The sequence below is a fragment of the Diplotaxodon limnothrissa genome, linkage group LG9 (assembly GCF_057381915.1).
Source record: "Diplotaxodon limnothrissa isolate DT_005_m linkage group LG9, D_limnothrissa_male_GT1.1, whole genome shotgun sequence".
Classification (NCBI taxonomy): Eukaryota; Metazoa; Chordata; class Actinopteri; order Cichliformes; family Cichlidae; genus Diplotaxodon; species Diplotaxodon limnothrissa.
The window spans coordinates 19,110,423-19,122,862 of record NC_140604.1 but is presented as its reverse complement, the minus strand read 5'-3'; the positions used below and the strand labels follow the sequence as shown (position 1 = coordinate 19,122,862).

The window sequence follows — 12,440 nt, the reverse complement described above, 5'->3', positions numbered from 1 at the left end:
CACCACCTGTCTTCTATTACAGCACCCTGTTATCAAAGCCCAGCGTTTACCCTCCAGGCAGTGCTCTTTGGACTTGGTGACTGAGAGCAGTGTAGGGAAGAGCCCACAGAGATCAAACACAACAGCTCATCAGCTTGGAGCTATGCCCGTCTGAAGGGAGGTGGCTGAACAACATGTCGTTAAATTGTTACTGAATACATTGCTGCATACATGTAAATGTTTAGCTTCATATATGTCGAGTGGGCCGGTTATAGGCCACACAGACATGCTTGATTATACCAAAAAATATGATACTAGGTGTTTTTTGACATGATGATATATAAAAATGTACTTTAATTGTGTAGCACCTTTTTAAAAAAGTGATTGGATAGATAAAAAGAAGAGTATTCATGTTGTAAATTCACATGGAGAGCCAAACAGAATAATTGGAAAGCTTTTTAAAAGGGTGCAAACAAAAAAATATAAAAAGGAAAAACTAGATTAATAGAAACAAGAGAAGACAGAAGGGGACAATAAAACTGCACGTAAGATAACGTTGCAAAGTTTCCTACTTAAACTAGATGTGAATTAGCAGAGGTGTGGCTGTTATCTGATCTTGAACTGTTGCTATCAACGCTGTGCTTTATTATTGATAATACGAATGAATTATTGTGTTGAATCTGTCAGGTTCAGTTCTGTGAAGCAGTTTAGAAAAGCGGATATTTTGCTCTTGAATGGTGGCTTCAGGATCCGTTACAGTGTGGTATCTCAGAACTGAGAGTTGGAGAGAAAATGGTCTTTGCAGTGTTTTTGGCCTGAAGCCAGCACAAACCTGACTTGTAGATGAGGTTAAAAGGTGGATGTTATGTCAATTTTAATAGTAACTGACATTTTTATTTCTGTGCACAGGCCCAGGACAAGAGGAAAGCTCTGGAGGAAACCAAAGCCTACACCACCCAGTCCCTGGCTAGCGTGGCCTACCAGATTAATGCCTTAGCCAACAATGTGCTGCAGCTGCTGGACATCCAGGCCTCGCAGCTGCGGCGCATGGAGTCTTCCATCAACCACATCTCTCAGGTCAGAAATACACACAGAAACTCCTGGCCACAGACCAAGCAGCTGTGAAGATCGCTGCCCCACGCTTTCCACTTCTCCTCTCACTTTCACACAGACTCGGTTATTTTAAGTCACAGCATGAAACGGTAGCATCCATGGTTCCCTTTATTGGTTTATCAGTCTTACTCAAGTCCTGACTGGTGGTCTGCTTGTTTTTATTTTATGTCAGCGTGGTTGAGAAGCATAAAAATGATGAAACAGTTCCCCCAACAGCCATCGACATCCTCAAAACACAGGGTTAGATTTGTCATAGCTGGTTGTAATCCATTCATCCACAGCATATTACTTTTGTTTTTTTAAATAAATAAGCTAAAATAACAGCATTTGAAAGCTTTATTCTGTCGCCTATTTAAAGAAAAACTTTTCTGTCAGTCACAAACTGTCAGAAGTCTATTTAATGCTGTTTACTTTATTTGTTTTTTAGATTTTAGCTTGTGTAGAAACGGGCATGTTGCAAGAAACAAAGCCACACATCACGCTGTTTATTGCCCAAGCAAAATGAATCCTGTCCTAGATGTGCTTTTTAAAGTACGCAAAACTTTGCATCACATACTTTACAGCTGAAATGTAAAAGTTTGAAAACAAATGTTCTCCGTCCTCTTCGGTTTCTTTACTACTTAGCAAGTCGTTTGCAAGTGTTTGCAGACAAGCCGGTGTCTTCCACACAAAGAGCCGGTGACTGCACTTTACTCGCCAAAGAAATGCCAGCAACGTACCCACAACCACTCACCAACATGTTGAGCAATACATGTTTTTCCCTAGTGGTTACCAGTGGGTCATTGGCAGATCTGTAGGTCAGAGCAAGTTTGGCTTGAGCAAGCAATTTCACAGCAACTGCCAGCAACCTACAACTGATGGCAAATACTCAGTTTTAGCAACCGATGGTTGCCAGGCGATTGCAGCCTCTAGGCCTGTGCGACCGGAGCCTTCGATACGAAGCCCCTGGTCACTTTTGTTCAGTGCCAGTTCCAATAAAGCTTTTGCAAACACGAGGTTTGTATCCTCAGGACTGACATGAGGGGAAAAAAGAGATGATGGAAGTTTTTCTCTGGGAAAATATCAACCTGAAATTGCATTATGTAGTTCATTATGAATGTGGTTCAATTGATCAGAGACTTTTAAAATTATATTGATTTTATACTTGAGAGTAAGTAGCTCACTCTTTTACTTATTGATAGTGTTCAGTATTTTAGCAGCCTAACTGTTAAACGCTTTTGTTAAATGACTTTAACCACATTGCTAACACATACAGTAGCTCACTCCTGTAGCCGTTCCTCTCTGCAGGGTGAGGGTTTTGCCATGTGCAGGTAAATCCAGCCGCTCATCCAATGAAGGCATTAAGAGCTCAGACAAATCAAACAAAGAACTCCAGCCATGTGGCATCTCATAGATTAGAACTGGGAGAGATTCACCACACCCTGAGCACGCCAAAATTTGTGTTAAAATGACTATACTTGGAGTGGTTGGATGACGACTGGAGGCTCTAGTTCCTTTGATTTAGTTTTCCCTGCTTTTTCTTGATAACAAGACGTCCTGAAGGTCACATTTTTAGTCTGGTGGTGGAAAAGATCATTTGCGACGCCGGAGGGTTTGTGAAGGAAAGGAACAGACGATGACTGATGATGAGCAAAGAAAGCGGAGAGAGAGACTCCCAAAAAGACAAATTTACTTTTACTAAGTTTTGAGTCAGTATCCTGACAAACAGCCTTCAGCTGATACCAAGGTCACTGTGACACCACTGCCTGCCTCAGTCTCCATGACAACCCCCTGAGCTACATCTAAAAAATATTTGAAAGACAGCTCGACACGTTGTTTCAGATCAGCAAAGAAGGCCGTGCACTAAACACTCCACTTAGTTTACACTATTTGACTTTGTTTCCATGGTCTCGTATCTTGTCGTGGGAAATTCCAGACTTCCTTTGCTATATTTAAACTCAATGTTGTGCACAGTGTGTAGCCATGGAGAAGCCTCTAAGATGACTAAATAGTGTCACTTTAGGTCAGCTGACAGCCAGGTTTCCCCTCATTATGCTTATCTTTATATTTATCTTTATCTTTATATCTTTATCATTTATTTTAAAAATAATAATAATAATAATAATGGATTGGATTTATATAGCGCTTTTCAAGGCACCCAAAGCGCTTTACAATGCCACTATTCATTCACTCTCACATTCACACACTGGTGGAGGCAAGCTACGGTTGTAGCCACAGCTGCCCTGGGGCAGACTGACAGAAGCGAGGCTGCCATATCGCGCCATCGGCCCCTCTGGCCAGCACCAGTAGGCAAGTAGGGTAAAGTGTCTTGCCCAAGGACACAACGACCAGGACAGAGAGCCCAGGGATCGAACCGGCGACCTTCCGGTTACAGATACGCTTCCCAACCCCCTGAGCCACGGTCGCCCAAAAAAAAATTATAATAATAAAGCAAGAGCACCAAAAGAGCATTGATGCACCAAATGCCACTTTCCTTGGCTGATTCTGATTGTGCTTTCTAAGAAATATAAATTTGCATTGTTTCTAAAAAATTGAACAATAAAAATATTTTCCACAGCTACACCTGATTATACCTTTTTTTTCATTTAATCACACACTTGGATAGATGTTGGAATAAAGTGCTCCATGTTACTGGACAGAATTCACATTGTAAATGTGACTTACCCAACATGTTGTACCTTCTTGTAAAGCTTCTAATTTTAAAGGAACTTATTTCCTAATCACTTGAATTTGAGAATAAATGTCAGACTAACGCCTACATCCAGTGTCGAAGAAAATGGCCAACTCTGACCACAGTGGTAGAAATCAAAGGTGTGTACTCAAAAGCAACGTAAAACCATTTAATATCACATTGTTATGTAAATGAAATTGATTTTAAATGGCAGATAGATGCATTGCACTTATTCCAAAAGCTAAATTAATTTGATGAGTGTGGCTTATGTTAGCCAGTTGGCATGTTTTACAGTACTCTGGTCAGGTGGTTATGCTTGTTTCTGCAGCCTTCATGGAGCCATCTATTTTTGGTAGTGCTAGTAGTGCTACTGGTAGTGCTATTTTTGCTCTTTTTGTCAAACTCTTGAACGACACACTGCACATCATACCAAGATTTGATGTTTTAGGTAATAGCTCTTTGGGAATCTCCCTGTTGAAAAACCTTAAGAAAGCCCGGGGAACTGTTGCTCAAAATCATTGAGCAATAAAGTTTCACAAAAGCGTGACTCTTTGGAAGCAAAATAAGAGATGATCAGCAGGCCAAAGTTTTTACACAGTACTCTATTATTATGATAGGAAGGCTGGTCAGAGGTCAAGGCTAATTAGCTGAAAAGCCAGTGACCAGTTGGTGCATATCTACTTCAAACTATTATTTTCCCCAGCTGACAGCCTTTGTAGCTACAGGAATAACACTCTGCTGCCTTTTTTTTTTTTTTTTTTTTTTTATATATATATATAATTGGTCTCTGGAAATGTAAAGGATTTAGCAGCTTTGTCTTGTTGCCAAACATACGCCACAGTGCTTAATATCCTTTTCATTCATTACGCCTTCTTCTCTGCCTGGTTGTTTTTATGAATAAGTGAGAGCAGAGGTCTTAATGAGTTAGCCATTATGAAGCGTATCTCTGTTTTTAATAACAAAAAGGGAGGGCTGTGTGAGCTCTGCACGCTGTGGGTTTGTTATAGCTCTCTGCTGTCGTGTTCAGAGGTGGATCATTATCGTGATGCCCTCACAGCTCATGGATATGAGATTAGCGGAAGCCCTAAAGGCCACTGTTGCATTCTGCTGAATGGTTAATGGAGAGGAAAGCCTGTAACTTGCGGGGGAAATTTCCTCATTTGCCTCTGAAATATGATGAACACGCTGTTGCGTGCGCTGGATGAGTCCTATAATTCTCCCTATAATCAATTTTTGTCAGTATCATAAGCCTGTACCAGTTCCTGCTCAAAGCTAGAGATGCCTCAGAGTACAGTCAGTGCCTGTGGTGAGACGTGTGCTGGCGTCATGGCAGCTTTCTTTGGTTTGCCCACAGTTAGGAGGGATTCACTCTGGTCAGGGTGTGTCTGCTTTGTGATGGCATCTCTCCGTCTGGAATATAGCACATTCATGTTGTTTACCTTTGTGCTGGGGTGCATACGAGTGACTAATGGGTTCTGTTTTGCCAAATTAGAAAACTGTAGGGTGCTCCGTATGGCACATGAAAGTTCTTTTATGTGTTGTAAAAATTTCCACCATGTGTTTGTGATGTCGTACAATAGGAGTCCAAAGAAGAAATCAGGCAATCCCTGCTTCATTTTTCCCGTTTCTTTCTTTTTCCAAACTCGAGACAGCTGTCTGTGCCCTTATCTGTTGGCCTTCTTGTTTCCAGTACTTGGTCCCTTCTTCATCATGAGTCTTGAGAAATGCCAAGCTATGACTGGCCAGCGACCAACTTGTAGTTTGTGCTGTCTCTGCCAAGGCACAGCAAGAAATTATGACTTGTTTTTGACTCAATCGACAGTGTGACCATCCTGTCAGACAAAATATTGTGCTTTCTGCAGGCTCGATATGAAGCAGGTGGACACAGAAGATGAAGCTCGGCTCATTTGTAGCGGATCAGAAAACATAAATGTGATGTCTTTATATTTACAACATTTTGTAATAATTTAGTCTCTGCTACATTTGATCGTACCCAAATTACTTGTTGTTATTCAGTGGATATCAGTGTCCTGCTGCAGTACAACTTACATAAATGTTTCAATGTGTTCCTCTGGGTGTTTGTTGGCGTGTCACCTTCCCTGCTGTCATTGCCATTTACAATCTCTTTGCAGTATTCAGGCGGAAGGTCTAAAGGGAGAATAGAGTAGCTAGCGGGGCTTCCACCTTGTGCTGCGTGTGAAGTGGCTGCTAAGAGGCTGCGAACAGGGAGTGCTTTGTTTGTCCGGTGGAAGAAAGCGGTGCCTCGCATTGAGAACCTCTCTGTGATACCCCGAATAGAGAGGGAGGACAGGAAGAAAGGGTGTATGTGTTTTTGGATGCGTTCTCCTTAAATTCAGTCTCCATTGCATAATTTGATTTCACGCAATTCACCCAGAGGCACTGAAAATACAGCAAGAGAGAGTAAAGCCTCTCTCATTTACCTGCGATAGATGTCTGATTCAATCATAGTTACATCAAGTTTTTCATGAGTAAGTGTTAGATATGGAAAGATGGGACATGATGGAAAAACAAAGTAATTTATCAAGAAAGACACCTGAAGAAACTCAAAGATGGCTCTTGGCTACTATTTTGGTCAACACTTTCTATTAGAGGTGATGACGTACCTCTCCTCTGCTTGCATGGTGAAACAGAGAGCAGAGGAGAGAAACTTGACCAAATAAAGATATTAACTTTTACGTATTTCATTTAAAGGCAAAATTGATGAGCCATAGAATTACTGGAAGAGTTACAGGTCAGAGAAAGGGGAGAAAGAACCTAGTGAATATAATAATGTATCTTAAAGCTTCCAGGGTAAGTAGATGTTACATAAACGCTTTTATGTATGCCAATACTTTTGGGTGGTGGTGAGTCTGCAGTGTCATTATCAACTCAGTGACATGGCTTCCTGTTCTTTGCTGCTCTGCTCACAGTGAAACAAAGAGCAGAGGAGAGAAACCAGCGCAAATAATCAGCACATGATGCAGCAGAGACAAACTGAGCTTAAATGAAAGAAAATATATTAGATTATTACGATGAATATGTGATTTTTGTGATTCTTTATTTTTGTTTCAGCTCTGCTCTCATTATTTTCACAATGGTGGATTTTTTTATTTATTTTTTTGTTTGTTTGAAGAAAACTACACAGTATTCACATTTTCTTTAATGGGAGTGAATTAAACCAACATTTATAGCTGTTCTAATTGGCTACATTTTGGTGAAAAAGACTATTAAATAACAAAAGACATTTGTTAACCGATGTACAACATAAGGAGTTAAAGATTTTGAACGTCTGCAGTATGAGCAAAATTTTGACGGTAATCTTCTTATCTTTTTAAATAAAATGACTAATTTTTTGTAATGCTTACATTTGCTAAACGAAGACGAGAACGAAGCAAAGGTAATGTCGGTAAATTGAGCATGAAAATATGCCACACTGAAAAAGACGGGCACATACTTAAACTCACATTCTGACCTATAAATAAAGACCTGGTGATTTGTGTGTATATATGTGGTTATGACCATTTTTAGTGGCACAGTCTTAAGTTCTCGTGACTCTTGACTGATCGCATCGGGGAAGAAACTCAATCTTAGGCCACAAATGGAGGAAACTGTGATCGTTAAGACCTTTTAAGATGGTGCGAATGCAGCATCAATACAGCACAACAGAGTAAAATGATATCAAAATAAAAGGAAAAGTGCAAGTAATTAAAGCCTGTAAACTATTTAGATGAATTTAACTTTTTAGCATTTATCCTGTGAAACTGTAGATTGCACTTGCATTATAGCACAAATCGATCTGTCAGTGTTGACTAATCTAATGAAAATGATCCTTTGACAGTGTTGTAATAAATCATGCCGTTATTGAAAATACTTTACTGTTTGTTTTGCCAGCTCATATTTATTTGTAGTGATTTCAACCGCTCTGTCTTACATTTGGACCTGGCTTGTGTGCAGACTGAACTCGGTGAACGCAGTGAATGCAGAAAGCAGCTGATGCGCGCACACACACACGCACGCACAATGAAAACTCAGTTTGTTCCCACAGCTGTGAGGTTCACACAATATTCTTATCTGATCACATGAGCCAGCCCATGTTTGTGTTCAGAGTCGGATTTGGTTTGTGTTTATGAGGCCAGGTTGGCACACTTACTGTTTCAGTTATTTGTCATTTGAATCGTCATTCCTCGCATGAGCAGTTGCATGCCTTTACAGTCCACTGCTTGTGTGTGTAAAAGGCTGTGATAAGAGAGCATGCATGCTAGGAATTAAGGTTGTGTCTGTGCTGCAGTGTGGACTTGCTGACCTCCTGTTGAGGAAGAAATGGCTTCGCTCCAAACAGGAACTGGAACCTTCTCGTTCTGTCTGCGTTTCTGTGTGCTTCTTGTTTCCTGCTGATCCCTCTGCTCGCTCTCTCCTTTCTCTCGCCTGGTGGTCTACTTTCCACTCTTAGATATTTACACGTTTTTCTACATGACTGTTCAGTGGATTATAGTGATGTGGCAGGATCGGCGGTCAGATCCTTGTGTGGTCTCTTGCCTCTTAACAGCAGTTATTTAAAATATGGGGTTTGTATTGGAAGGTTTGGATTCATGAAAAAAAAAAGGGGGGGGGGGGGGGGGGTTAGAAAATGATTCTGTGGAAAGAAATTTACAAATCTGTGACGTCTAAATGAAGTTAGACCTTTTTTTGTAATTCTATTGATTAAATCACATTGACATCTTTTACATGTCTCTACAGATTCACAAGCATATAACCAGTAATTGAGTGTCTTTGTCCAGTAATTCAGCAATATTTCTGAAGCCTTTGTTAGTCATTATGTTTAGCAAAATGCAATGTGATTGCATTGGAGATTTCAATGTGTCTTTGATAGATTTATTGACTGTACATGCTCACTTTTAAGGATCTCTGAGTGGACTTTGGAAACTATTGTGCTATTTTTCTTGGCATTCCTTTACACTGCAGTTTGTGGGATGTTTTTTGATGGCTGAATAAGTTAATTGTGTTGCTTTGTGACACAGACGCAACTCCACATCATTTGCACTAAAGTTTCCAAACAGTGGATAATGACGATCAGCTTGTAGGGATCACCTTCTGTTTTGCCAGACATTTGGTTTGTGCTTCTCTAACCTTTTATCTGTTGTGTATATATTCGTCTTTTGACTTGAATACATCCTGTATATGTAAAGCTGCAGGGTGCCGGGAACGGCTGTAACTGCCACTCACAGGCATGACATCCAGCAGTGATTTAGGGAGCGCTTAATTTGCTCATGCTTGTGTGTCATTGGCAGAGCTTTTTAAATATCGGTCAGTTGTGTTCATTTAATTCTGGTTGGACAAAATTAATTATGATTCTTACAACCCAGTTGGAATCTTCTCACATTCTCATGGATCATATCTTGAGTTAATGTGATTTGACTCATAAAAATAACATTTATAAAAACGTATAAACAAGTCTGACCTGAAAACAGACTTTTACTTTTGCTTACGTAAGAGCAAGCATTAAAAAGAAAAAAAATGGATGATCTACAAAAAAATTTGTAAAACACAAAATGTAGCAAATTTTAAAATCAATTTTGTTGATCAGCTCATCAAACCTGTAAGAAAGGAGACCAACAGATCCTGTTTTTTGTTTTGCTTTAAAAGAAATCTAACTGCCCCTTTGGGAATAAAGTGAAACTTTTCATTCTGTTTGGCAGTTATTAAATTTTCCCCTTTTTAATTGAAACATGTTTGTTCTATAAAATATTTAAAAACAAATCTTTGCATTTGAGAACCTCAAGAAATAATTGTTTGTCATTCTCGCTAAATAAACAATTTCAGCGTTTAATGATTTTTCTGTTAATCTCATATTTTCTGTTGTCGCATTTTTCTCGTCCTTGTAGCGTTTGTAGCTTGAATGCAACGTGCGACTCTGTCCTGCATGGATGGATGTTAAAGGGTGGATGTGTGATGATGTGAAATAACTGGTGACTGAGGTTGTTTAGTGATTCATCAGCTTCTCTGCTCTGTGGTTACTCCTCCTTCCTCACTAGCAGAGTGCCTTCTCATTATTACCAGTGCATTCTTTCCCAGCCAACAACTGTCCAGTTGCATCTAATCATTGCACCTTTGTTCGGCACCACAAGAGCAGTGTAGGGAATTGTTTGACACCTTTGCATCAACACGGCCGATTGGGAAATGCTTTTCCTTCACTTTTCCTTTCATTTTGCAGCGGAGTCTCAGTTTTAGGTGTTTGTTCGTCTCAATTTTGTCTACCTCTTAGTCTGGGAATGGTAAATACTTGCTCTCAGCTTTCAGTTTGTATGTAAACTTCAGCTCTCAGTCAGAATGCTGCCTTGGCTGCCGCCCAAGTGAGACTGCAAAGGCCAGCTGAGGTGTTTCCATATGTGCTGTGTTAGCAAACACCGCGTCGACCTTGGCATGCTTTCCCGGCTCATTTTAATAGTGTTTTTCTCTCTCTCTGTGTCTCTGAGAGCCTTTCTTCGAGGTTTAACACTTGTCCAATCCTGGCTCCGTCGTGTCACACATGGGTTGTTAGATTTACCAGAGGGATCGGATTTTTGAGGGATGTTTAACCGAAGCTGCCAAACTGAGAACTCCCCACAGTGCAGTTGACCTCCCATTTTGGCTCAGAGTGCACATGGAAGCTCTGGCATGCTCTGTGTCGCTTTAACCGCTCAGAGAAGCGGCCTCGCTGCAGGGCCGTTTTGGACAAATGTTAGACTCTACAGATGACGGGATTCAGATGTGCTGGCTGTAATCACGCTGAGAAACGCATTGGACAAAGGCATTTGCTCTTGTTCAGCAGCCGTTTTGCCTCACTGTGGATTTGGGAGTGTTGGATGGAGCTTCTCTTACAGATGAGGCTGGACACAGTTAGTGGGAAGCTACAGCTACAACGCACAAACAGAGTTAAGAGGTTCAAATCTAGGGCAAAGTCCTCAGGGCCACTGGTTCGCGATACTGATAACAAAGCAGAAAAATATAATACATATTTCTCAAGGAAATCAGAATATTTCCTCTGTTTTCCCCCCAGTGTTGGCTTTATCTTGTGAAATACTGACAACTTTCACATTTTCAAGCTCCTACGCTCTATTAAAATGCAGACTTTATTAACAAATAAAGCTGTTTCTGCACCAAAACAGCACTTTCTTTAACATCCTACTTTGAGGAATGCGAATGCCCGTACAAACCATTTGTACTATGTCGCAAAAGATAAAAAAAAAAAAAAAAAAAAAAACCCAAACAAACAAACTTGTCTTACATTTAAAGGAAAAGTTTGCATTATGGGACATTTATTTGTTTAGTTTCACAGGGGTTTTATATGACTGTAATGTGGCCTAAATTAACCCATACATGCATGAAGGTAGCCTGCACACATCTGATTCCAAATTAGACAGAATTAGGATTTAGATTAGGAACTTTTTAGACAGTTAATAAGTGTAATGATCATGAATCTGACAAACTTTTGTCATTATTTCACAAAACTAACTGCTACACAAAATGCCGGGCCTTATTAAAGCCACCAATGATGTTCATTTTGAACTACAATGTTAAAACAATCAAAATAATCCTTATTTGTGTTGTACAGTTGCATGGCACTGCAGGAAACAAGCCCTTTAAACTCCTCTGCCTTTAAGGACGCTGTATTCTGATTGGCTCCCTTGTAAACATCTGCTCTCATTGACATCATAGGGAGCCAAAAGTAGAAAAAACTGTCGGAAACCTGAGCGTTTGGCCCACGGGCATTGCTTGCACGTACACTGACCTTGTTATTTGAAGGCTTGGCCATGTTTAATATGGGCATCAGCAATGAAAGTTTGCATATGTGACTGAAAACAAGGAAAAGCATAACAGTTCCACTTGAATGTGAAGCAGTGTTTTGTACACAATTTTTAAGCTTTTAAGAGATCGCTCACTTAACACCAACTCTTTGTTTTGCTTTCATTTGTTCCATCTTTATGTAAATGTCTAATAGTGTCACTGGCAACAGGTTAGATTGACTCGGGTAGAATTACACATCGCACAATTAAAAACCCAAGCCCAAGTTTGTTTGTTTTTTCTTTCAGCTTTACGTGCCAGTGTTGTGAGATTGATGAAATAATCCTTTTAAATGATGTATCAAGTTTTTTCATTGGCTTGCGTCCTGCTACTTCTCATATGCACGACTGCAGAGGTCGCTGATGAAACGCACTGCGTTATGCAATAAATATGGACTCCTGGCAGGCAGTTTTATATTGATCAATATGAATGAATATATTCATATTCACAGTCATTTTCTCAAATATAAATCACGTCAAACCAGTTTCTGCATTTCATTACTTGTGGAACATTCACTTGTGTAGCAAAGTCAAACTTTAATGCCAGGCCACGCCTTATGCCTGATGCTGAAGTACACAGAATGGTTTATGGTTATCCATCTTGTGGCATCTGTAAGAAGTTATAGTTGATCACAGAAAAAGCTTGTAGAGCCTCCTCTGTTAGAACCACACTACAAACTAAAAGCAGTCATTTGCCTTGAGATTAACAAGTAATGCTGCCTTATATGGATTCTTTGGGAATTGTTTTGTTCTTATTTTAGGACACCGAGGGTTGGATTTTTAAGAGATCCTTGTGGTTTTGTGCCTTTTAATAAAAAAAAAAGTTGTTTTTATTTATTTTTTCTTCCATTGAACAG

General features: G+C 39.9%; 1 protein-coding gene across 3 annotated transcripts in view; it reads left to right on the top strand.

The window, feature by feature from the left end:
* abi1a (abl-interactor 1a) overlaps window positions 1-12,440 on the top strand; it is a 50,232-nt gene that overhangs the window by 10,599 nt on the left and 27,193 nt on the right. For all 3 annotated transcript variants that reach the window (XM_085362820.1, XM_085362819.1, XM_085362817.1), the window contains exon 2: window positions 889-1,056. In XM_085362820.1, coding sequence (XP_085218946.1) covers window positions 889-1,056 — 168 coding nt within the window. The remainder of the gene's footprint in view (window positions 1-888; window positions 1,057-12,440) is intronic.